Source organism: Nuphar pumila, chromosome 13 (assembly GCF_984573655.1).
Source record: "Nuphar pumila chromosome 13, dmNupPumi1.hap1.1, whole genome shotgun sequence".
NCBI classification, from domain to species: Eukaryota; Viridiplantae; Streptophyta; class Magnoliopsida; order Nymphaeales; family Nymphaeaceae; genus Nuphar; species Nuphar pumila.
In genome coordinates this window covers 66,456,164-66,483,798 of record NC_143261.1, presented here as the reverse complement: position 1 = coordinate 66,483,798, position 27,635 = coordinate 66,456,164, and the positions used below count along the sequence as shown (strand labels likewise).

Below are 27,635 nucleotides of genomic sequence, written 5' to 3'. Positions count from 1 at the left end.
TGCAAGTTTTGAAATTCAAATGCAAATAAACTAGGCTAAAATATGAAATGACATACTTAAACACATGAAAACTAAGGTTAGGGATTTCGAAATTGAGGTCAAATGACCAAATTGCCCCCGATAGCAAGACTATGGCCTTGAAATCAGGGTTTCTAGAAAATATTTTGGTAAAACTTAGGTTTTATGCACTAAATGAAATCAAATGAACATCAAATTTAACCTAAAGTATTCTAATATGATTATGAATATGATTAAACCCTAAAAATATATGCTTATACACGAAAATCCAAGAATATCACAAATTTTGTGATTTTTGCAGTGTTTTGGAATTCTTCGGGTGCCCTGTTTTGCAATTCAAGCCATTCAAACATCAAACAGATTCTAAAAATCCTCAAAATTGGTACATGCATTTTTTATAACCTTAATATCAAATTTGAATTATAAAAATAATTTTTTGGCATTAAATGAATCCGAAAATAGCATCAAACCCTAAAAATATGCTATTTTTGACTTAGTTCACCAACCAGTCTCAGTCCAGGACCTGAACCAGGAGTCAAACCTCCATGGAAATCTATGAAATTTTACAGAGAACAAATAGACAAGAAAACAGAACTTTTCCGTTTTACATATCTGAAAAAGCCTTTAAAACCAGGGAGATACCCATCCGACAATCCAGACTTGAATATATTGATTTTAACTTTGGTCCTGACTGATACTTTCAATTGAAAATTCTGGGATAAATAGCATAACTCATTCAAAATATCTGATATTTTAACAGTAAATAGTTGACAGAAAAATAATAATACTCACTTTTTACAGATCATGAATCGGATCTGTGGTTTGGGATTTATAAACAACACAAGTCTGATTAGGGTTTTGGAAAACCCTAACGAGTTTTAAATTAAAAATCAGAGTTTCTGACAGAGGAAAAATACTAAACAGTAATAAAAAATTCTAAAACTTTCACAGTAGCTAGATCTAATCAATATAAATCCATGTCACTTTACAGATCTAAAATCGGATATAAGATGAGAAAAATATCATAACAGCAAGTTACCTTCTTGATTTTAAGAACGATTTTAAAGTTTTAAAAACCCGATTTGATGTCTGATTTTTCTGACAGGGTTCCCGAGGTCCAAAACCTCTGATTTTTTTAAAGTAGTTTCTTTAGATATGCATGCATCACATATAAAAAAATCATAAATAAACAATGAATATTTCAATCCGAAACAGCATGCTTTTTGCTGTTCTAAAATAAAAAACACACAGAAATCTAAGAAACTTAAGAAATCATGCATTAACTAATGAAAAGCAATAAAACAAACAATAAAACAGTAAATAAAAATTATTTCTATGCTGGAAAACGTAAAATAAACATAAATAAACAAATAAATAAAATAAAATCAAGGAATCAATGGCTGGAATTTGATTTTACCTTTAAAGACATGGATTTAACCCATAAAAAGGGTAAATCACATGTTTTATTGGTTAATAATAAAAAGAATAGTGCTAAAATCAATTCTAACGGATTAGAATCCCTGGAAAACACTAAAAACAGTGTTAGATCATCTTCTTGGACCGTTCTTGATGGTTTTTGAGGTTGAATCCATGAAATAGATGGTACCAATGGTTAAACTAGCATTAAATCATGAAAAATATTAAATAAAACTAAAGAAATTAATAAAATTTCTCACCTTGGAGTTGCAGCAATGGAGGAAGGGCTGGAGAGGAGAGAGAAGCTCCAAGACTTGCTCTAAAGGTGGCTGGAAAAATCGACCCCCTATGGGTCTCAATTTATAGAAACTTTTTAGGTTTTGAAAATTAACAATTTTGAAATTTTTGGACTTCTAAAGAGGGGGGCGATTTTGGGGTGGAATGACCTATATACCCCTAGCCTAAATTATCCTAAATAATGCCTAATTAACCCCTAGCTAATCCTAAAAAAATCCCCAAATGTGATGCCACTTGGCATTTTCCACATTTGGGTTTTTAAAGTTCTTTAAAAACCTTTAAAAACACTAGTTTTAAAATCCAAACTTCAAAATGAGTTTTTAAAATAACTTTTGACCCTTCTAAACCTCTAACACTAACCAAGACACTGACTAACCATAGTCTAGCCCTGACTTACTCGAATATGGAACCACCCTGAGTGGGCCCTACTTGAGTTTCAAAAAAAAAAATTGATTTTAAAACTTGAAATTGAGAAAGTTTTTAAAAGATTTTCAAAAGTAAGCTTGAAATTAAAAGTTTTGAAATGACATAGAGTTCCAACTGGGTTAGAACTCCTCTGGATGTGGCGCCGACTGAGTGGGCCCACATCAGGTTTTGAGAAATTTGAAATAAATACTAAAAATAACTTTGAAAAGGGGCTAAAATCAATAATTGAAATTCAGAATCTTTGAAAATAGGGTCTCAAGCGAACTGAAACTCCGAGTTAGAGTCTTGAACTCTCAGGACTCTGAGATTTTAGATTTTAAAAAGCCAAATGAAAGGTTTTTGAAAGATTTTATCAGAAAATGGTGAAATGAGTCAAAAAAACATAGTTAGGGTTAGACTCCTAACTCGATCAGAACTCTGAAATAGAATCCTGAACTAATTGGACTCTGCAAAATGACCTAATTTTTGAAAACAAATGGAAATAAATGAAAATGGAATAAAAACAGACTTCAAAACAGACTCCTGACTGGACTAGGACTCCGGGACAAGGTCCTGATCGGATTAAAACTCTAGATTTTTTGGTATTTTCTGAAAAATAAATGAAAGAACTTGTCAAAATAGTGAAAACAATAACAAATATTGAAATAAAACAGAGTTCTGATTCAACTGAGACTCTGGGGACAGAGTCCTAATTGAACTAGGACTCCAATTTTTGGATTTTCTAAGAAATCAAATGAGAGGATTTTGAAAAACAAGTGAAAAACAGGATGAAATTGAATTTTGGTTCAGAGTCCTGTTCTGATTAGGACTCTGAGAAAGAGTCCTGATTCGATCAGAACTATAAGAATTTTGGTATTCTGATAAGAAAATGATGAAATTTGGGCAAAGCCTTTGAAAATCAGTGAAAATGAAGTAAGAAAATCAATTTTGGATAGAGTCCTACTTCGATCAGGACTCTGGGGTAGAGTCCTGATTTGATCAGGACTCTGAGATAAAACCTTAGAATTTTAAAATTCTTTGATAAAAGCGCAACAGTTTTGATAGATGAAAAGATTTTTGAAAGATTCTTTCAAAATTTTGAAATCAGGATCGGAGTCCTGATCCAACTAGGACTCTCTGAACAGAGTCCTGTTTTGACTAAAACTCTGAGTTTCTGACTCATTTTGAAAGATTTTGAAAGATTTGATTGAAAATGGTTGTGAAAGATTAGAGTTCTAATCCGATTAAAACTCTGAAGAAGAGTCCTGATCCGACTGGACTCTTGAAAAAGAGTCCTGATCCAACTAGGACTCTGGGATTTTGGCCAAAACAGAAGATTTTAAAAGGTTTTCTTCAAAGACAGATAAAAAGGTAGTGAAAAGTAGAGTTTTGATCTGACTAGGACTCTGAAAAAAGAGTCATGATCCAATTAGAACTCTAAAATTTTTGAGATTTTTGATAAATGAAGGAATCCAGAAGCGACACCACCTAAATGGGTCTCATCTGCGAATTGAAATCAATTGAAATTGAGTTTGAAATGAATCCAGATTGTTTTCTGAGAAAATACTTCAAAATATAAGGTCCTGGGGGTTGGCAAATGACACAATGTTGATTAAAAACCCAGGTTTTTAAAATTGATTTTTGAAAGAAAAGTTTTAAAACTCAAATCTGGATTGAATATTTTGAAAACAGGAGTGTTGGATCTCGAAGATGAGATGTAATGACATGCAATGCTATGCAATGCAATGATATGCTGAATTCATGCAAAGATAAACAATGACACATGAAATGTAAGCACTGGATAAGGGTGAAAATTTGGGGTGTTTACATATATATAATTAGATTTGTCTCTGGATCAATTCTAGATCCGAGCATAATATTCATCCGGATCCAATCATAAAACTGGATCAAACAGGATCTATATCCCATATCCGAGCATAACACTATAACACTCATCTGAATCCAATCTTAAAAACTGGATCAAACTAGATCCATATCTCATATGGTAATAGATTTATCTAAATCAATCACAAACTTGGATACCCTATGGTAATTATACTTGTTCGGATACAACACTAGATTCACTTAAATTTAACAAGATCCAATAATAATGTTTGGATCTAAAACTAATTCAACTGGATCTATACTCAATCAATTTGAACTATCTAGATCCATGCATATTTAACTATATCCATAATATTTTACTGGATCAAATCAAGATCTATGTCACCTTACTAGATTCATACATCTGATCTAATACCGATCAGATGAAATCTTGACCCAAACATTATATTTAATAGATCATATAATTAAACTTGATCTATATAAAAGAAAATTGGATCAAACCATACTGGATCCAGATATCAACATGAACCAAAACATAAACATAATATTAAGCATAAGAACAATGCAATAACTCAAAGAATTTCGGGATCCAAAAGTTTTACCGGATCCAACCAGGTCTTTTATGAAAATACATGTATCAACTGGATCCAAACCTGCCAAGATGATGCTCTGGGAGGTATTCCCCTAACCAGAAGCACTTTTCTGCAAAATTAGAAAAGTTAGAAATAGTTCTCAATAAACCAGAATATTAAAAACATAATATCACTGAGTTAAACAGAAAACTTCAGGTGGTCTTTTGTAATTTCAAAAAATATATCCTTGTCTTAGGTATTAACGAGGAGGCATGCTTTTTTTTGAAAATTTTAAAAACTGAGGCCTCTATTCTAAAAATAATAGAGGTACCAAAATGTAATATCACATAAAAATATGGACTGAATGTGAAATAAATAAAATACAAAAGAAAAAGATAAAGGGTTCTAGAGTTTTTTGAGAAACCCTAACCCTTGTTTTCATTTTTTTTTGCAAGTTACTCTACGATTTACGCCGCAGCCGAGATTTCCAGCGAGAGTTTGGTGGAGATAAAGCCTTGCCGAGAGATGCGGCAATCGCGCCGCCTCCTCACCTGAAGATCCGACAACCGCTTGGTTGGCGCAACTACCCCACGAAAATGGGGTTTTCTGCCATCTTCCGGCTAGAGGTTTTCGGTGAGCATCCGGTGGGGATCTCTACAACCACCACCACTGATTCAATCGACAACAATGCTTCCTTCCTCCTCTTTGACGGTCACCCTGTGCTGCAGTTCCTAGCACCCACCCATTTGGCAGGGTAGTGATGCCCTTCCAGTAAAGCCTGCTCCATCATCTCACTTGAAGAAAGAAAGAAAAAAAAAGGAAACACAGTGGCGTCTCTGTCACTACCATTTAACACAAGGGGTCTTCACCACCTTTGCCTACTCAGAGGAGGGACAATGCCTCCGCCATGGCCTCTGCGTCCACCATTCAACGGGTCTCCTTCGCCCTTGAATGAGCGTTGAGAAGCTTCCCTCATCCACGAGCGACGCTCGTACCTCCAATAGCACGACCATCCTCTTCATCTCGGCTGCCTTCGCCAGCTCCACCATAATGATGATGACTGCCCTATGTTGCACCACCAATGTATCTTCTTACAACCCATTAGGGTTTCCTTTTTAAAAAATGAATAGGGGCGGCAGCTGCGCCCCCTTTTCAAAACCTTATTTCCTTTTTTTTACCCATAAAAGGGACCCCATTAGAGTTTCCCCCTTTTTACAGGAAGGAGAAAACAAAATAGGAAAATGGGGGCGATGGCCATAGCCATCGCCACTGCTATTGCCGTGAAATTCGGCCTGCAAATCCAGCAACGATCGACCTCCTAGGGGATCTCCTCCACCCTCCAACAATGTCTCTGCCCGTCGGATGCCATTGACCAGTCAGGTCTTTCTTCACCTTAAGCGGCTCTAAAAGGACATGCTTCTCTCCCGCATCTGCTCTAGTGTTTTCATTTTTTTCATGTCGTTAAAAGCGTCTGACCTCCGACGGATGGAGTTTGATAGCCTGTTGATCCTTAGCCTCTTCCGGCCTCATCTACTTGTGGTGCGAGTCAGAATCCGACTACTCACTCGTCATTTGAGAGTTTCTTGCCCCGGTACGAGATGTTGTCTTTGGACTGGGCTCGAGTTTTTTTCCCCAATTTGGGTTTCGCCTGTTTCCACCACGAGACCATCCTCTTGAGTGGGTCCTAAGTTTTGGTCTTGAACGAGCTCATCGTGCATCATCTGCAGGTTTTTTTCTATAAGGTGTATTGCTCCCTTTCAGCAACCTCTCTTATTTTCTTGGTGACGGCCTGCTCCCTTGAGCTCTGCTGGAGAGGTCGGTCGATGCTCTCATGGCTTTGCTGCTCATGGCCAGAAAAGGAGTGATTGGGGATGACGATGATGATGATGACTCCGTCGATCCGTCCCTCTGCCCAGCTGCGACCACACCTCCGTTCTCACAGAACCCTAGCCGGAGATGATCGACCGATCTTTCACCACCGTTCTTCTCCACGAGGCTATTTTCCTTCAAACGCTCACCCGTCTTCTGGTGGAAAACTTTAGAAGCTTCGTTTCATTTTTTTTCTTGGAAGGCCCCGTTCAACGTTGCAGTCATCGGTTGCAGACAGACATTCACCATTTTCCTTGCCTCTATCTGATCATAGAGTGCTGAGGCTCCTTTCCAGATGCCTCCTGCTTGCCACCGCTCTGCTCGCCCTCCCTTGGCTCAAAGGCATCCAGTACTCCTCTACCTCCGGCATCTCGGCCTTCGTGAAATGGTCGTCAGAAGAACTCATGTCGACGGTGTTCCAGAATCTCGTCCACCAGCTTCTGCTTAGGGTGGGTGAGTACGTTCTCTTCATTAGTGGCATGTCGAAGGCCTCTAAGATCCAGTCTTACATCGATGACGATGTATTGCCACCCCTAGAGATCATCGACGAGGTCACGTTATGATCCTGAGGATGCAACTGATCAACAAAACTCATCGAAGATGACCTCAGATCTTACCATTGCCATATGGAAATCGGGCGTTGCCACCGTATGGAAGGCATCGACATGTGATTCCAGGAGAAGAGCTGGTACCAGCCACCGCAATCCCAGCCAGTGGTCTCTCCACCGGCGACAGCGATGCCTCCAGCCTACTGGGCACCATCAACGCCAACGCCAAATAGGCATGTGCAGGCGCCAGACCAGGCAGTCTTCCCCTCTGGTTTTGTCCAGCTTATGACCGGTCTGGCGGTGGGTCAGAGCTACTACATTGTGCCACCGACGAAGATGATGCTCCAGCCACAACCTCCTCTCCTGCTTTTGTCGGGTTCATCAACGATCGGTATGGGATGGAGCCAAGGATGGGCCAGCAGTACTTGGAGGCAGTGGTGTGCCAGAGTGTTGACTCAGTCTTGCCATTCTTGCATCAACGATGAGTTTCTGTGCACACCAGAACCATGGCTCTGATACCACTGATGGATTTTGGATTGGCGTGTATATGAAAAGACTCAAAGAGAAGATGCTTAAGGATTGATTAACGACCTGCATCAGAGGGGATCCTTGAACCTCTTTAGTTGTATTGTGCAGAGGCAGGGGCTGGAGAATTTAACCTCCTCTGGGTAGCCATGATCTAGCCTAACTGTCCCATTGGATTCTCAAACATGCTGAGAATCTAATGTGTAACGAGATCCACCATTATCTTGGTGCTGCATATCTTAATGGCTCACTAAATGGGTCATTGGATTCCATGTGAGACCCATTTGGCCACACTGGATTCATACCATGATCCAACAGGAGGACACGAAGCTGATCCAAAGAGAAGAGAGCGGATTGAACCTGGAAGGGCATAGGACAAGGGCAAACCGAAAGCGGGTGTGGGCTGGGCCAAAAGGGGGGAGGGGGGGGGGGGGCATGGAGCATCGAGGGTTCGAGGAATGGAATGAGTGCTCGAATACAGAAAGGAGCGGTTGGGTGAGAAAGTTGAACGATGGTTTGTGACCATTGAGGAACTGAGACAAACCATGGCTCTCCAAGCCCATCAGAAGATGAACATAGTGGATGGTAGGGCAATGGTCTGGCTGAGCAGACATTGACAACTGCAGACCACATGGGACCTAGTCAAATATGCTCCAAATTCAACCCAAGGCTACTGGAGTTTGGATTTGGAGCCTAGCTTCCATGCACTTGTATTTGACCCATTCATAACTTTATTTGCTCCAGCATGCCATCTACAATCGATCCTTTGAGAGATTGTATGTGTGCAAAGTATTTGCAAAACCATAAACCTTAGTATGGCCTTGTGTAAAAGAAAAACTACTTGTTCTATGAAGCCAAAGTTGTTGTAAGTGGCTTTTTATCAGTGGAGATCACATGCTTTTTTTTTTTTGCCTTTTTTCAAACTTCTATAACAACAAGAGGTTTGGAAATAGCATTTCTACTTCACAAAATCAACAAGCAAATACTCCTACCACTATATGATAATCATGAATACCACCCAGCCACATACTGCAACTAGTCTGTAAATAAGCACTATTTGATTGTATTAGCACCAGATGGATATCTGCAATAAACTTGTGCTTATTTACATACTAGTTGTAGTATGTAGCTGGATATCTAATCTTCCTTTTCTTCTTTTAAATTATAATATGGAGTGCCAGTCAAACCGTGGTTGTCTTAGTGTGCAACACAAAAATTCATCATTAGTGCTCTCTCTCTGCTCATCGAATATAGTTTTTGTTGGGGTTGTCTCAAAATTATTGGGTAGATCATAGCTTTGTATATTTTTTTTCTATATTTACTTAAGTCTGTGTTTTTATTAAACCCTTCAAAAGTTGTCTCACGTTTAAGAGTGAGAATTTCACTTGGCTTTAAATAGTGTAGAGTTTTATTTATGGGCAAGTCCCAATGAGGGCATATCAATTAAACTTTGAACATTAAATGAACCTTAGCTTTATCTTTGGACTTAGATTTAGGATTTGGCTTTGAATTGGTCAGGTTTGATTGTGATCATTCATGGACTTTGACCATTCTTTTTGGTTTGGGGGATAGTTTTATGCCCAAGACCTTTGACTGACCCATTTAAGAGTTTGACCAATCATTTAAAACCTTGAGCCAATCCAACCTATCATTGAAGCCATCCTTAAACATGTCCAACATTCCTGCATGACTCTTTTTAATAGTTCAACTTTCCAAGATCTTGCATCTTTAAATCAGGCTTGTTAATTGTTGACCATGCCCCAAACTTTAGGCATGTTTGAGCTCGATAGGGCCTTTTTAGACTCGTTGACCAATCTTTTTTGCCCCTGGTTCATCTGGTTCGTGCATAACCCCTCTTAGCCATTTTGGCTACCTAAGAGCATTGATTCCTAGCTATTGGCTTTAATAGCTAGTTGTTGTGGTTAGGGCATGTATATACTCCAGTCCTCTTTCATTCTTCGCATCACTCGTAAGCATTCTTTTTTCTATCTCTAGTGCTCTTCTTATCCCTCACCTTAGTGGGTTCAGACCTTGATTTATTCAAAGCTCTTAAGTTGAGCCTAGTATTAGAAAGTTGCATAACAGAATAAAAACAAATAAGAGAGAGAAGAAAACAAGCGCACACAATGACACAATTTATGTGGCTTGGCCAAAGGCCTATGTCCATAGGCGCAGAGGAGCAAAGATTTTCACTATGTCAAAAAAGCGAAATTACAAAGGTAGATGACGGCTCTCTTCTGGCAGAAAACCCTAAAGCCACACAGAATGCTCAAACTCACAAAATAAGTTAGCTTAACAAGAAAATACTAAAGGAGTATTTATAGGACCTTGTCACAAATGGATCGGGTTCATACCTAGGATCTAAGCCACCGCAAGCCTAACGGCCCGGTCCCTTCACTACCGCCACAGACTTTCAAAAATTTTCTCAATATAATTTTCTTCAAGTGACATGTGGGGGTTATAACATGAAATTCAAGGCACATCTCAACACCTAGGATCTAAGCCTAGCTTAGGGTCTAAGATTAGGATCTATCTAACCCGGCTATTCAAGGTGGTTCATATTGAGTTACTTGGTTTCACCCAGTGTAGAGTGTGAACCAACATTCATGAGGAGGAGAAAACTCAGTTGTATCCTGCGAGCGAGGTTGCACGATTACCCATTGCACCAAGGATATGATCCTAAGTGAGACAACTATCACTTTAAAGTTAGTGCATCCAACGTGTGCCCCTGAACATACCTGCTTGAAGCTCACTTGTCATACCCACTGATATATATATATATATATATATATATATATATATATATATATATATATATATATATATATATATATTATATATTATGATGATGGAACCCTCACAAAAAATCAGGTCACTTAATGGGTCTGTCTCCTTGGGAGGTAAAACTCCGGATTGAGGACACAACCACCCAACTTTACCTGCCCCAACTGTGATAAAGCAACAACAACCTCCTTGTGCCGATGGGATTTGATCCTGCGATTTCAGTTTAAATGCTTTTCTTTTATAATTGAGAGAAACCAATTATTTGGTTTGGGCGGCCTGGTCACAAGTCAAGATGTGTCATGTTGAAAATGTTCTTGTTCGAGTATACACGGTAATATTCTAAAAAAGAAAAACAGAGTATACACCACGGTGTAAAACTCTACCCGTACTCTTTCCGTTCTTCACCGAGAATAGTTTTCAGTTGGCTTCGGTCTTTCAACTTAAATGCCTTAAAAATCTGTCCCATCTAGCCAGGTGTATAGAGCCCTTTTGGGCAGATGGATGTCTAACCTTGTCTATCAAACTTGACTGTAAAACACTTAGAGTACAAGCTTATGTTTAGTATTTGCTCATGAAGAGATGAGCTGACCAACCTTTTCTTTTCTTTTTTTGAGAAGGTAACCAACCTTTTCAAACTTGCATCATTGTTTCTAGTAGTTGGTAATATGTATGTTGGCCTTTTCTCTTGTCCGTTTTGATCGCCATTTATTATAGAATTTCTTTTATATTGCAAATTTTATGCATCCAAACATTCAGTCAAATGTGTGGCCCATTAAATGATTTGCTTTTACTCAATGTCTGCCGCAGTTAGTCATCCATCAAACAGATTATATTAATTTTATGTAGAATAAAATTGTCACTTCAGCTGATGAAAAGTCTTCTATGCAAAAATTGAAATATGATGGTCTTAATTTCAACCTCATGGATATATAGCTGTTAACTGTTTATCTTTCACTGTCATATAGAGCTGTTAACTAAATCTGCAGATCAATTCCTGTTTGAGGGGTACCTTTTAGATTTCTACTGATCTATCACTGTTAGAGCATCGCATCCTTTTGCCTCAGCTTGCGATGTTCATTTTGGTCAAAAAGAAAAGTATGCTTTAATTACCACTTTGAACTAATCAAATATTGATAATGGCAAAATGATTAAACCACCCTCAAATGATTAAAACATTTCTCAAATATTGTTAGTATCTAATCCATTTACAAAAAGGAGTAAATTCTATGAAAGTACTTTAAGGGCTTTGATTGCCTAACCCCAACTTGCTCCAAAAAAATTACATTGTTTTAAAGCTGAAAGCAATAGGATTTTGAACTCTTAAACTTACTGCTTGCAAATATAATATATTATATAAAATATATTTATTAGCCTATTTCACAAGATTGAATGAGCTCTTTAGCAGCCGAGCCACAAGCCATTCGTGTTATTTCCCAGTCTTACTCCTCCATGCAACACCATCCATCACAATATGCAACATGATAAAACCTACGTGATTCCACCTCTATAATAATGATGTCTTTGAGAAAAATTGACTATTGCTTTTTCTCAAGATGGATAAACTAAACTCAAGACTTTGACACCTCTTTCTGTGCTTTTGAGATTTGATGGGATCATAAATTAATGGTACTGTCCATCAATTGAGTCATGACCAGAATTACCACCGTTGTTCACGGAGAGAGAGAGAGAGAGAGAGAGAGAGAGAGAGAGCAATTAAGTCAAGCTGGGTCCAATTGCATAGAAGCAGAATGCAGGAGTCAAATAGGAGACATCTCTACGACATTGAGGCTCCAATTCAAAGTCGCATAGGAGCCAAGTAAGGTTAGCTATCAACGGGTCAGTATTTGGCACCCGAATCCACCCAAATAACTCGGGTTGGTGCTCGAGTTATGTTTGGTTGAAAAAATTAAATCCAATCCCCACCCGCATAATTTAGAGAGTACTTTGAATATATATATATATATATATATATATATATATATATATATATATATATATATATGTGTGTGTGTGTGTGTGTGTGTGTGTGTGTGTGTGTGTGATGGTTCTGCCCCCACTTTATCGTTCTGCCCCCATTAGGCTCATTCGAAGATCGTACTTTTTGGTGTTTTTTCTCACATCTAATACCATAGATGTGATCTATAGGTTTTGTTTAGTGGGAACCAGGTTTTGATTCACCAGAATCTGACCTGTATAAGGTTTTTGGGGTGATCCAAAATCAATGGCTATGAAAGCATCAGTTTTTTTTTAATCATAAAAATATGTTTTTTGGTTGAAAAAAAACAGGATCCAAGAGTCAATTCCCACTAAATAGAGCATGATAAACACACCTAGCAGTTCAGATCTATCATAAAACACTTCAAACTCTGGGGCCTAAATGGGCAAAACGAGAAAAGTGAGCCTAATATGTTCATTTCCCACACACACACACACACATATGTATATATATATATATGTTACATATATACGTTAGAAAACATTGGGGTCAACAAAGTCAGGTCGAGCATCCGGCAAAAATCATAGCACCAAACTCAACTAAGCATATTCCTTTAGGTGTTCTTAAGACTAACACTTAAGAATGCCTTTTTATGCTCATACCCGTAGATCGGGCTTTGGATCAGACCGGGTAGTGAAGACAAACCTGACCCATTAACTGCCTTAGAGCTATGTAGCAGACTGATGCCAACGAGTGCTAGGGATGTAAACGGTTCGGATTCTGATAGGATGTGGCCCATACCATATCCAACTAATCAGATGTGGGCTAAATGGATTTGAATTCGGATACAGATTTGGATGGTGAAAATCTCATATCAGATCCACTTTTTTACATGTAAATGGATTCATATATCCATCAAATTCAGATATTTGTTGGATTCCATAGCGAAAAATCAAAAGCATATCTACATCTGATTATAATCTGATATGGTTTTGTCTTACCAAGTGCAACTAAACCTAATTGAATTCTGTAAAAAAAAATGTCTCCTTCAGGAGTCTAGAATAATCCAAGCATTAACAAAGGCATCTCAATCTCAATCGTTATTATGGGCGATAGCTCAATCTGATTTATGGGGCTCAACTAAATTTAGCATTATGCAACTAAATGCCACCCAATTTAGTTAGATAGGGGGGGGGGGGGGGGGGGGGGGGGGGGTTGGATTTTTGACTTTCTATTGTTCAGCCAATTTTATACCTTATTCTATTGCAAGCTTTTGATTCGTGCTTTCTGGTGAATAAAAGGGCTTTCATTTTCCATTTCCTTATTTATAACGTGGACTTTTGAGACACCAAGATATCTACCAAAACCAACAATCTTTTTTTTTTTCGAGTCACCTGTGTGTCAGTGGGGCTTGATCCTGGGTCTTTAAGTCAACACCTTCACAACTCATCACCTTCATTTCCATTTTCTTATTTATAACCTGGACTTTTGAGTTACCAAGATAGCAACTAGGGGTGGCAATCGGGTCGGGTTGGCGGGTCGGGTTGGCGTGTCAGCATACCTCAACCCGAACCCGACCCGTTTATTAAACGGGTCAGCTGTGGCAAACACGAACCCGACCCGTTTAATAAACGGGTAACCCGACACGACCCGCCAAGCCATTTAATAAATGGGTTGGGTCGGGTAAACGGGTTTTCAGGTTCGCGGGTCAGATTGGCGGGCCGGGTTGGCGGGTCGGGTTGGCAGTTGACGAATCGGGTTGGCAGGTTGGCGGGTCGGGTTGGCGGGTTGACGGGTCGGGTTGGCGGGTCGGGCAGACGGGTTGGCGGGTTGACCCACCCGCCTAACCTGTTTATTAAACGGGTCAGCCGGGTTGGCGGGTTGGCATACCCCCAACCCGAACCCGACCTGTTTAATAAACGGGTTACGCGGGTCAACCCGTTTATTAAACGGGTTGGCTTAAGCCCAACCCGAACCCGCCTAAGAGTCGGGTTGGCGGGTCGTGTCAGAAATTGCCACCCCTAATAGCAACCAAAACCAACAATCATGACCAACAAAATTTTAGACTAAAGAAACAGTCAAGTGACGAGCAAAAATGGTCCATCTACACAACACATGTTGACATATTAGGTGAAAGCGTGTGCCCTCCGCTTACACTGATGGATGTCTGACCTTGTCTATCAAACTGACTGTCAAGACAACAAACTTGTCTTTAGTATTGCTCATGGAAGATGAGGTAACCAAACTTTTCCAACTTGCATCATTGTTTCCTGCAGTTGGTAATACGTATGTTGGCCTTTTCTATCAACCATTTATTAAAGGTCCATTAGTCAACCTATAATTTCATTTATATTGTAAATTTATGCATCCAATTATTCAGTCAAATATGTGGCACATTGAATGATTTGCATTAACTCGATCTCTGCGGCGGTTGGTAATCCATCAAGCTGCTTATTTTAATTTAAATTGTCATGTCAGCTGATGAAAAGTCTTCTATGCAAAATTTGAAATATGATGGTCATAATTTCCAAGTGCAAAGATATATACGTTGACAAAACCTCATGGACGCATAGCTTGGAGGAGAGCACATCAGGTAATCCGTCAGATCAATCATTATTATGGGCAATATGTCTATCAGATTTATGGGGCTCAACTAAATTTAGTACCATGCAACTAAATGCCAACCAATTTAGTTAAAACAATGGTGGGTTATTTTTTTTTACTTTCTGTTGTTCAGCTCAATTTTATTATTGCCCTTCAAGTTATTTTATTGCATGCTTTTGACTCGTGCTTTCCACTAGTGGTGAATAAAGCACAGAAATAGTCATGAGCAAAAATGGTCTTTCAAGAGAACACATGTTCACCCTTGGGCAGGGCAGGTTAAACGACCCAAGCAAGTCAAGGTTAGGCCGTTAGGGTTCCGATAATTAAGGGTAAACCCTTGCTTAAGCTAAAGTCAAGCTCTATGAGCCAATCATATGTAGGCTCATTTTAATAAAAAAAAATCATGTGTTTTTTTTTAAATTATATATATCCTTGTGGGGTAAGGAACTTCCTTGTTGGAACTCAAAGGAGGAGCTTATTTTCACAAATCTAACCTCATGGATATGTTCAACATGATAAAAATAGTAAGAATCAAGCCTTTAATCATAGTTTTTCAACATAAAAATATGTTTTCTTGAGGTTTAATAATTTGACAGGTTGTACATTATTGTTTTTTCAACCCTCGTAAAATCTGACAAATACATTAGAAAAACATGATACAAAGGTCAGTTTATAGTAAACTTAATAAGTAGATGATGCATGAAGGGTCAGATGTGTAAAAAGATTTTTAAAAAATAAAAATATTATATTTTTTTCACTAGAGTGTTCCTTAACGATGAGGATAGCAAAAGATACCACACACATTATATATATATATATAATTGCTAAATGAGTTTTTCAGTGTTTTTTTTGTTTTATTTTTAAATTCTGACCGTACAGATGTGATCTATGTACTTGATTTTATAGGAATCAGCTCTTGAAGTGTTTGATTCCGATACATGGGTGGGTTTTTATAACATTTGAAAAATCAATGGTCCAAAATCTTTATAAAATTTTGAAGCTCCAAATATTATTTTTTTCATCGAAACACATGATTCAGTTGTGGATTCCTCGTAAATCAACCATGCCCAACACATTTATGGGGTTGGAACTGTGAAAAAAACACGAGAAGGGCAGAAAAACCCATTTAGCATGTATCATTTAGCACCTAACGTGTAAGCAGCTACCAATCTCTCTCTCTCTCTCTCTCTCTCTCTCTCTCTCTCTCTCTTTCTCTCTCTCTCTCTCTCTCTCTATATATATATATATATATAACGAGCATACATGAGCCAGGCTTTGCTTTTCTTATTCAAACTACCTAAACAAGCTGCTTGTCTTATTTCCTAGCCTTACCTTTCCATTTAGAAATGAATGGCTTGAAGATCTTGGACACCATCCACCAAGTGGGTAGGTTTGGTTACAATTAATTATGGAAATTTTCTTGGTATGATTGTTTCGGTAACTTCAATGAAACAAGGAGAACAAACAAATATGCCTGCATGAGAATGCACATGTTCTTAGAAAAGCAGCAAAAGAAAAGTTAAATTGATTAAAATAACGAATGTGAACGCCCATATAAATGTGTGCTGAGATGCCAAGAAGTAGTCATCTGCTTTAGGTAGAGAGCGTGTGTGGGACCACAGTTGCTTCAAGTCAATATTCAATATGGCCCACACGTTTTGAAATTTGAAAACTAGCCGTTATAAATAGGGAACCAACCTTGAGCATTTCCCCAACTCTTGTGCCTACCAAACAAAAGCAGCTTCTCTTCACTTGTTACAAACAATGGCTTCCTCCACACTTTTAGTTGCTCTCTTCATTTTTGGCCTCCTCTTGAGGAGCTCCTCTGCTCAACTCACCACTGATTTCTATGATAGTTCTTGCCCTAGTGTCTTCTCCACTGTCCGATCTCAGGTTGAGTCGGCGGTGGATAACGAGAAGCGAATGGGCGCATCTCTGCTTCGCCTCTTCTTCCATGATTGCTTTGTTAATGTATGTGCTTTTAACCACTTGCTTCCATATTAATGTGTTTACACCAGCTCTAAATCACACGCTCATACATATGCCAATTTTGGATTTGGTAAAATTTTTCTTAGGAAATTTGACGGTTCATATCATATGAAAATCATGGGATACATGGATATGAAATTTTTCACCATTGTTTCTCATCCCCCTTACATGGAGGAATTTTTCATATGTACAACTGGTAAAATCATGGAAAAAATATGAAAATTGTCATATCAAAAGTTCTCTTGTTTGGAAATGCAAGCAAGTTCTGTTTTTTTTTTTTCTTTCATATAGATTTTTCACATTTTCTTCCCACTTTCAAACATGCCCATGGAGTACTGCAACAGGTTTATTTTCTAATATAGGTCTGCATAGAGAGCTTTTCTGCACCAACTTATTGATTCTTATATCTTGGGATTGGTTATGGTTATTATGGCTTTCTTACAAAAGTTGGATTTTCTTGTACTTGGCTTTGCAGGGATGTGATGGCTCTATTCTATTAGACGACACCGCCACATTCATTGGAGAGAAGAATGCTGCACCAAATGCCAACTCTGTTAGAGGGTTTGAAGTAATTGACAGCATCAAGGCTGCAGTTGAGGGGGTCTGCCCTGGTGTTGTCTCTTGTGCTGACATCCTAGCCATCACTGCTAGAGACTCTGTTGTTGAGGTCTGTGTTCTGTTGGTACATTGCTTCCTATAGCCCTAGGGGTGCCAAAGGGTCGGGTTTGGTTCGGACCCAGATGAAATCATACCCAAACCCGATTTGAGATAATGGTACAGTGTTCGGACCCAGGTCTAATTGGACCCACTATAAGAGAAACCATACCTAAATCTTATAAGGATTACATGAAAACAGACCTGGACCAAACCCAGTAAAATAATATTTTTTTATCATTTTTATTTTTTGAATCTTAATCGGGAGTCGTGCCGGGGTTTGGTATGAAATTTCACAAACCATACCCGACTCTATATATTAATCAGACCCTTTTGGTCTGACCCAGATTCTAATTGGTTCTTTTTATTTATCACCAAACCCTGACCCTATAGGGTTTGGTACCTATCAAACCTGACTCATTGACACCCCAACCTAGGCCTTCTTATTATTGTTTTCTTCGTGTTAACCATTGTTTTTTTTTAAATAACGGCGAGAAACCACCAGTTTGGTTTGGACATCCCATTACTAGCCTGGAGGTGACATTGATTGTGGCCCTGACGCCCACGGTGTAAAACTCCATGAGTACTCTTTGGCTTCGGGTTTAAGTATAGGATGTGCACCTTGGGTAGCATACTCACTACATCCTTCAACTTGAACCCCTTAAACCAACCCACATCACCAGGTGTGCAGAGCCCTTGTGGGTTGGCATTAGCCATTGATTTTAACTACAAACAATTAGTTTGGCTCCTTACTGAGCCCAAAGAGGGCACCACATAAAGCATTTTGGGAGTTTGACAATTTAGAACATAAACTTTTAACCTTAGTGTATGAAGTACTCGTGTGAATTATGTGACTCTGAAACAGTTGGGAGGACCTAGTTGGGATGTGAAGCTGGGAAGAAGGGATGCAAGGACAGCAAGCCAGGCTGCAGCTAACACCAGCATCCCACCTCCAACCAGTAATCTTGACAGACTCATCTCTAGCTATGGAGCCCAAGGACTTTCTGTCCAAGACATGGTTGCATTGTCAGGTATCAAACATCTCTCTCTCTCTCTCTCTCTCTCTCTCATAGTTGTATTTTCAATTTAGCGGTGTCAACGGGTCAGACCTTCACCGAACCAGGGTGGGTCCAAACCTGGATTTGACTCTGAGTTTCTGGTACTGGGTCCTACCAGACCTACTATGAAAGAAACCATACTCAAGTCCTATAAGGATAGAATGAACTAGACCAGGGCGATACCCAGTAAATCAACATTTTTCTTGTTTTTTACATTAAAAAATTGTCGACCTTAATTGGAACTCGAGCTAGACCCGGGTCTAGTGTGAAATTTCAGAAACCATGCCCTACTCGATATACTAATTAATTAGACTTCCTGTGTCTAACTTGAATTGTTAATCAGCCCTCCTTTATTTCCAAACCCGTATTCTATCGGATACAGTACAGGTTGAGATCAGGTCATACCCCACTTGTAATTTTCATGTATCAAATAACTCTCTCTCTCTCTCTCTCTCTCTCTCTCTCTCTAACATGTTAATTTTTGAAAGCAGGGGCCCATACTATTGGCCAGGCAAGGTGCACCAACTTTAGAAACCACATATACAATGAGACCAACATAGACAGTTTCTTTGCCAGCACAAGGCAAGCCAACTGCCCCAGCACTGCAGGCTCAGGTGACAACAATTTGGCACCTCTTGACATACAGACCCCCACATTCTTTGACAACAGCTACTACAAGAACCTGGTTGCTAGGAGGGGCCTCCTTCATTCCGATCAAGAATTGTTCAATGGTGGATCCACTGACTCCCAAGTTCAAACTTACACTGAAAACGCCGCTGCCTTCAGCGCGGACTTCACCGCCGCCATGATCAAGATGGGAGACATCAAGCCTCTTACTGGATCCAATGGTGAAATCAGGACTAATTGCAGGGTTGTCAATTGAGAAGGCCTCAAGTGCTCTTTTGGATGCACTAGGAGAGTTTGATTAGCACCACAGCATGATGTGTGTGAGTCTTGAGTGCGTTGTTGTATGGATTTGAATCATTTGGGCCTTTTGCTCCTTTCTTTCTTTTTTTGTTTCTTTCTCAAATTTTGCTTTGTTGGGACTGTCTTTGGCTGTCTAAGCCTCTCCAATGGATACTTGGATTTCTGCAATCTTAAAGATTTTCATTTTCATATTTAGAGGTGGTCCTGTTGGATCCTAGGAGACCTTGAGCCAAGATCACTACAAGAAAAATGTGTATTGGCGACGGATGTTATTCGTCGCTAATCCGTCGCTGTAAATCTTTGCGACGGATGTTGCGACGGACTAGCGATGGATAGCATTCATCGCATAACCCTAGTCGCTAAATTGCGACAGAATTTATCTATCGTCAATCCATTGCTATGTTACGGCGGCTTAGCGATGGATTATGTATGTCGTGAATTCATCGTTAAACAAAGACCGATTTGGTTAAGCAACAGAATTTAATCTATCGCTATTTATGTCGCTACCATTTATCGATGAATGAGTATCCGTCGCTAATTTCTGTCGCTAATTTGGCGACGGACATTAGCGATTGCTTAAATTCTGCCGCGAATTGACGACTGCTTCAAATTGGCGACGGAGTAGCGCCGGATAATATCCATCGCTAATTTGTAATAAAAATTTTAAATATTTTTTTTTGAAATATTTTGAAACTCGAGAAAATTTTTTCGTACAATTCATATATCCTGCTTATAAAAAAGCAGTACAAATAAAAAATACATACAAATTAAACAGAAATGCTAAGTTAAGCAAAATTTAACTACCAAGTACAGTCCTTGCGAAGTTATAATTAGTTACAAGTTTGTCAAACAAATTAAACTAAAAAATCTAATCCTCGCAAAGATTTTGGGCATCATCCTCTTCATTTTCTCGATCTGCCCCTTCCTCTATGCCTCCATCAGCTCCTCTATGTTGATCATCTCTAGCATCTTACAAAAGAGAACCAAAATGTTAGTATTTATAAACAAAACATAATGAAATAAATTATATGCAACCCATCTAATCTAATGCAACAAAGTAAATGACTGAATGACACATAGATTAGTAATAAACTGAAGGACATTAACAAAATTATAAGGAAAAATTTATAGCAATTCAATCATGCATACCTGACGGGCACCTGAGCTCATGTTGAATGCATATGAAGTTCTTCTGTCCTGAAAAAAGTTGCACAACTCATTACGGACATGGTTGGGAATGAATTCATTTAAATAGTGTTGCATTTTGTCCTCAAGACGCTGACAAACACCATCCCAAGACATAGCAGGGTCAATATGACGTTGGGAGTTGATGCTGGCGAGAGAACTCTGTGAGCCCGGGCTGCAGGAGGCAACGACTGGTGTGGTGTTCATGTTACTCCCAAACCCGAACACACGACTCTTTTTGGGTTCACCTGTAGCAGTCACCCATAGTGCAAGATCAAAAGATGGATGTTGAGTGGAGTCATCGCCATATCGTTGTATTATTTGCTGCTCGTATGACTCCTACAAAGTAATAATTAGAATATGAATTAATAATTAAGAATTACAATATTTATGATAACACAATTCAAAGTAACTTGTATATTACAATGTTTATTAATACAATAAATACATATCATTGTCTCTTTCACATTCTTTGATACAAAATCTCTCGTGCTCTTACGTTTATGTGTTTCAACAAACACATCCTTATAAGGCACAATGCTTCTTTTTTCTGCTTCATGCATTGTGACATGATATAAAAAATCGATTAATAAATATGCAAAAATACTTATAAATTTGACAATATATATATATATATATATATATATATATATATATATTGATAACTTATCTTTTTCTTCTGGTGGCTCCTAAAAGTCCGAGATCTACCAGTGTGTAGATGTGCATCGGGCATCGCTGCTCGGTTTTGTGCAGCCTTTGCTTTGCGGGTTTGAAAATTATTACTCGCCCACTTGTCGCACATGCTCTCTCAATAATCTCTCCTAACAGTAGCCGGCCCATGACCCTTCCATTGCAGTGGATCATCTATCCCACCAGCTATTTTTTTTGTTGCAGTCTTCATATTGTGCAGCATGTCGACAAATCGATTGACAACCACCTTCTGCCACAATACCCTTGTGTCATTCTCTTCGTTTGCACTCGTGAAGCAATGAGAGGCCTACAAATAGTTTCAGAACATTTGCACACATAAATATAAAACACTGCTTGTTATGATAAATGATTGTATACCATGAATGAGAAAATTAAGTTGTCCACCACCTCTCTCAGTTACTCTTTCCATTGCGCTACCTGTCCTGGAAGATGCAGTAATGACTTCGTAATTCCTCGTATTACTTCTTGTTGCTCAAACCTTGCACTGCACATGAAAAATACATATTAACAATCGACTGTCAATATACATTTTTTATAAGTTAAATATTGAACAAGTGACAATGAAATACTTACGGTTGACTATCAATATACACTGTTTAAATTACTTGTCGTGGGTCACACTGAGAAGACCCTGCATCCGACGTAGGTGGGTCATGTGTAGGCGAAACAGTACCTACAGAACAATGAGTTAAAAATTTACATAATGTAGATTTCAACTAATCAAATATACAATTATTTAAATGATATATCTATCGAAGGAGCCCATGAAGATGAAAGCTCAGACTGGCTACCACTGGGTGCTCGACGAGTGTGGTCTCCACGAACCATATTCTAACAAATAAAAATGTATTGGCAAAATATTCAAACATTGCAATACATTTCAATATATTCAAATCAATATAATACGTTTCAATACATTCAAATCATTCTAATCATTCAGATCAAATTGAAAAAAACTTCATGCAAGACATTCAAACATTGCAATACATTTTAATATATTCAAATCAATATAATGCATTTCAATACATTCAAATCATTCTAATCATTCAAATCAAATTAAAAAAAAATTCATACAAGACATCCAAACATTGCAATACATTTCGATATATTCAAATCAATACAATACATTTCAATATATTCAAATCATTGTAATCATTCAGATCAAATTGAAAAAAACTTCATGCAAGACATTCAAACATTGCAACACATTTCAATATATTCAAATCAATACAATACATTTCAATACATTTAAATCATTATAATCATTCAGATCAAATTGAAAAAAACTTCATGCAAGACATTCAAACATTGCAACACATTTCAATATATTCAAATCAATATAATACATTTCAATACATTCAAATCATTCTAATCATTCAGATCAAATTGAAAAAAACTTCATGCAAGACATTCAAACATTGCAACACATTTCAATATATTTAAATCAATACAGTACATTTCAATACATTCAAATCATTCAGATCAAATTGAAAAAAACTTCATGCAAGGCATTCAAACATTGCAATATATTTTAATATATTCAAATCAATACAATACATTTCAATATATTCAAATCATTCTAATCATTCAGATCAAATTGAAAAAAACTTTATGCAAGACATTCAAACATTGCAATATATTCCAATATATTTAAATCAATACAGTACATTCAAATCATTTTAATCATTCAGATCAAATTAAAAAAAACTTCATGCAAGACATTCAAACATTGCAATATGTTTCAATATATTCAAATCAATACAATACATTTAAATACATTCAAATCATTCTAATCATTTAGATCAAATTGAAAAAAACTTCATGCAAGACATTCAAACACTGCAATACATTTCAATATATTCAAATCAATACAATATATTTCAATACATTGAAATCATTCTAATCATTCAGATCAAATTGTATTACAAGTTGTATTTTACTAGCTCGTGAATGATTCATCATCACTTGTCTGACTTTCATACTCTTCTTCTTCCTCCTCCTCTTCGTCATCATCTTTTTCTTCTTCATTTAGCGCCGATCTACTTCGTATATCATTTGGATCACATTCTTCCATGCATGTGTCATCAGTCAATAAAAATATGACATGCATACCATGTGCGACATCGTGACCATAAGAGAAGTCGTACATATCATCTGATTGATAGTATTCACCCTCTTCAACAATCTTGTCTTCATGTAACTGATCATACTCGGAGTATAGTTTAGACTTCACCTTATAAACTGTCCACCATTCATTTCTATCTGACTTCCTTGTACTCGGATATAAAGTATAGTACACTTGTTGAGCTTGTGAGGCTAATATGAATGATTCATATGTTCCAAACATTGACTTACCATTCACCTTCACAATGCCTGAGACTTTGTTGACTCTTGTTGCTGTGGGATAAAACCATTGACACTTGAATAAAGTTAAGCTATTATTTGTGCCTAAGTAAGTCAACTCCATTATTTCTTCTATAACACCGTAGTAGTCATGTTCATTTTCACCATAGCTGCTACCCTTGACGCACATGCCACTATTCATCGTTGACTTGTTGACACCGTAGTCTTTTATATGGAATCGATAACCATTTATGATATACCCGTTGTAACACTGTACAACTTTAGACAGACGATTTTGTAAATCACATATTCATTGATCTTTAACATCACCATGGCGGACCTACAAGCACAAACAAGGACTATGATCATGACACATTAAGTATCTTATTGTTGTATAAAAGAAAAGAATTTATACAATTGTCCTTACCAACTGTTTCAACCATGCTACAAATTCATTTTCACGTTCTTTCTGTACTTCTGCATCAGTGAGTTGTGGAAGTTTTCTTCGTAACTCCAGATCAAATCGTCTACACTTAACATAAACTTATTTTACCGAACCATATACACACGTATAGCACTTAATGTTATATATTAAGTATACTTACTCAATGTATGGGTCGATTGCTGAGCAATTGAAAAAGATATATATTTGTGCTACGTATTGCTCTCGATCTTCCAAGAGTCTTAACCGGCAACTGCCAAATGCATGTCTAAGTGGTTGAAATATAGACAATTTGTCAGTTACAGTTAATTGTTCTCCATCATCATTACAAGGTGGGCATGTGTAACGTGTTGGAATGTGAGGTTCAATGTACATAGATGAGAAATTTGAAATCTCTTCCAAGGTGTACACTTCCCAAATAGAGCCCTCTTCTCTTGCTTTATTCTGAACCTTTTTTTTGAGGTCAAACATGCATCTGTCAACAATATACATCTTGGATTACAATAAATTTCTCAATAGTATTGAAAAGAAAAATTTAAATAAATATATACCTTTCAAATGGGTACATCCACCGATATTGCATAAGTCTATCAACTCTAAGTTCATATGACAAATGTATAACCACATATTCCATAACATCAAAAAATGTTGGTGGAAATATTTTCTCTAGCTGACAAATAGTAGTTACGACAGATTCCTCGAGATTCTTTACCTCAGATACTACAACTTCTGTTGCGCACAATGTTCTAAAAAATCTACTCAACTCGGACAATACCCCCCATTTAGGTTTGTCTAACATATCATAAAATGCTAGGGGTATCAACCCATATAAATGTCCCTCATCTATCTTCACAGCCTGAGCAATGTTAGAAACGAAGCCGTCTGGAAATCTCAACTGTCTCAACCATTGACATACCAACTTTATTTGATCTGGACCAAGCACATACCCTGCCTTTGGTTTCAGTATTTTGCCATTGTACTCTTTGAGTTCCAATTCTGGTCTTTTACATACTACTTTTAAATCCATATGTGCCTTCGAATTATCCTTTGTTTTCTCTTTCACATTCATTACTATATTAAACACATTATCGAACACATTTTTCTCCACATGCATGACATCCAAATTATGTTGTATCAATAAGGTTGGCCAATATGATAGTTCCCAAAATATATATTTTTTTGTCTGATTGTGATCCTTCCCAAATTTAATAAAGGGCCTTGCTCTACGGGCATCTGTCAACCCACATGGAAAGTATCACAATCTTCTTAAAATCTCTATGCCAGACAACCTTGTTGGTAGACCTTCCATTTCAGTTGTGTCTGCTCAAAACACATTCTTTTATCGTTGAAACAGATGATCGTTGGGTAGAAATCGATGGTGATAATCAAACCAGTAAGGCTTCCTTCCATGCGTCAATCTAAACGATTTTGTATCCTCCATGCAATACGAACATGCTAACCTCTCATGTGTGATCCAACCAGATAACATACCATATACAGGGAAGTCACTGATTGTTTATAGAATAATAACCTTCATATTGAAGTTTTATTTATTTTTAGCATCGTACGTGAGAACACCGTCATCCCACAATATTTTTAGTTCATCAATCAATGACCTTAAATATACATCAAGATTTTTTTGCGGAGACGTCGGACTAGGGATCAATAGAGACAAGAAAAGATTTTGACGCTTCATACACAAGCTTGGAGGAAGGTTGTATGGGGTGACAAATACCGGCCAACACGAGTATGAGGTTGATCTACCCCCAAATGGATTAAATCCATCTGTACATAAACCTAGCCTAACATTTTTCACTTCCAAAGCAAAGTTTTGATAAGTACGATCAAAGTGCCTCCAAGCTTATGCGTCAACAGGATGTATGATCTTGTCTTCATCATGTCGAACTTTATTTGCATGTCATATCATTTGTTTAGCTGTCATCGAAGACATATAAAGACGTTGCAATCTAGGGGTGAGAGAGAAGTAGCAGAGTGACTTATATAACACTTCTTTTGACCTTGTGCTACCATTTTCCTTTGTCTTTGGCTTGAATCGAGGATGTTCATATGATGAACATGATCTGCTTTTTTCTTGATCTTTAAAATACAACATGCAGTGATTGAGACTAGCATTTATCTTTTGATACCTCATTCCTAGAGCATTGACCATAACCTTCTCACAGTAGAGATTTTATGATAATTTCTCATATACTAATAGAGCACAAACAAACAAAACATGATTGACTCAAATTAAACTTGCACTTCAAATTCAGTAGTTGAAGAACTGCAGAAAGGATAGTGTGACTAGCAACCATTCTACAGTGGTTCATCAACATCTTTAAGTAAGACATAGAATGTACTAGCTGCATCATTTGTTGCTTCTTCATATACCCCAATTGGTACATCACTATGTCCCACAACAGAACCCATTTTCGGTCTTGCATCATTAAATATCATGTCCACACATGGATTACATCCACCCTTGCGTCATAATTATTCCAAAATTCTTCACCATGAAGCATCCAATTTTGATAACCACTAACAAAACCCTTCTTGTATAGGTGATGTCTAACGCCATGAGGTTCTACAAATTGATTGTTCTTACAAATCGTATAGAAGCATCTGATCCGACCGGTGTGATCCACTGTACTGCACTTGTCGTTGTGAATTCAATAAAACTGTCTATACCATCCATATATTCATGAGACACCTCATTATCAACTATCATACGATACATCCATTCACAATTTGCAGCCATTTTGTCCTATAATATTATAGATATTATCATCACCAGTTAAAAAAAAATCTTAATAATGCTATGATGAAATAAATATCTAATTTATCTATTAATTCTTGTTCACTAAAAAAAAACAGTTGATTAACGACGGAATTTAGCGACGACATTATTCCGTCGTGACTTAGCGACGGATTAATGAGAGAAATGCATTTGTCGCTATAATTGGAGAATTTTACGAAAATAGCGAGAGATTATTTTCCTTCGCAAAATCCATCGCTAAGTAGCGACGAATTTTGCGAGAGAATATTTTGTCGTAATAAATACGGCATTTAGCGACATAATTGCGACAGATTATATTTCGTCGCTATTTAGCGACGGCCTGGGTGACAAAATATTTTTTGTCACCTTTTTTGTGTTTTGAATTACGATGGCTTAGCGACGGAAGTATTCTGTCGCTAAGCCGTCGCTAAATGTCTCATAACCCCTAATCCCAGCCCTCTTTTTCCTTTCTTCTTTCGCTGCTCCCGCTCCCGCCCGCCACCCTCTCCCTCCTGTCGCCCTCTTCCTTCCCGTCGACCTCTCTGCCGGCCCCTACCATTCGTCGGAAGTCGATCTCCGTCAACCTTCTGTCGTCGCCGCCCGAAGGAAGCACAGGTATTTCCGGGCCCCACCGTTAAATGGATTGGGGTCAACCTCAGCAGAGAGTTAACCCCCTGTCGTGTCCTGTAGGGGGTCGACTCGCCGTCGAAAATGGTTTCTGGCGGCGGGTC

General features: G+C 37.9%; 1 protein-coding gene across 1 annotated transcript; it reads left to right on the top strand.

The window, feature by feature from the left end:
• The first annotated feature begins 16,533 nt into the window (after positions 1-16,533).
• Positions 16,534-19,521, top strand: LOC149818559 (peroxidase P7-like). The gene is made up of 4 exons (XM_089984762.1): positions 16,534-16,790; positions 17,284-17,475; positions 18,328-18,493; positions 19,012-19,521. Exons 1-4 carry the CDS (start codon positions 16,584-16,586, stop codon positions 19,401-19,403), a joined length of 957 nt encoding a protein of 318 aa, XP_089840888.1. The 5' UTR covers positions 16,534-16,583; the 3' UTR covers positions 19,404-19,521.
• Positions 19,522-27,635: the final 8,114 nt, after the last annotated feature.

Excerpts from the sequence above, each read along its gene's own strand:
- LOC149818559 (XM_089984762.1), top strand. The coding sequence starts at position 16,584 with ATGGCTTCCTCCACACTTTTAGTTGCTCTCTTCATTTTTGGCCTCCTC. Across the intron at positions 16,791-17,283 it reads TCCATGATTGCTTTGTTAAT|GGATGTGATGGCTCTATTCT; the intron begins GTATGTGCTTTT and ends TTGGCTTTGCAG. Across the intron at positions 17,476-18,327 it reads CTAGAGACTCTGTTGTTGAG|TTGGGAGGACCTAGTTGGGA; the intron begins GTCTGTGTTCTG and ends ACTCTGAAACAG.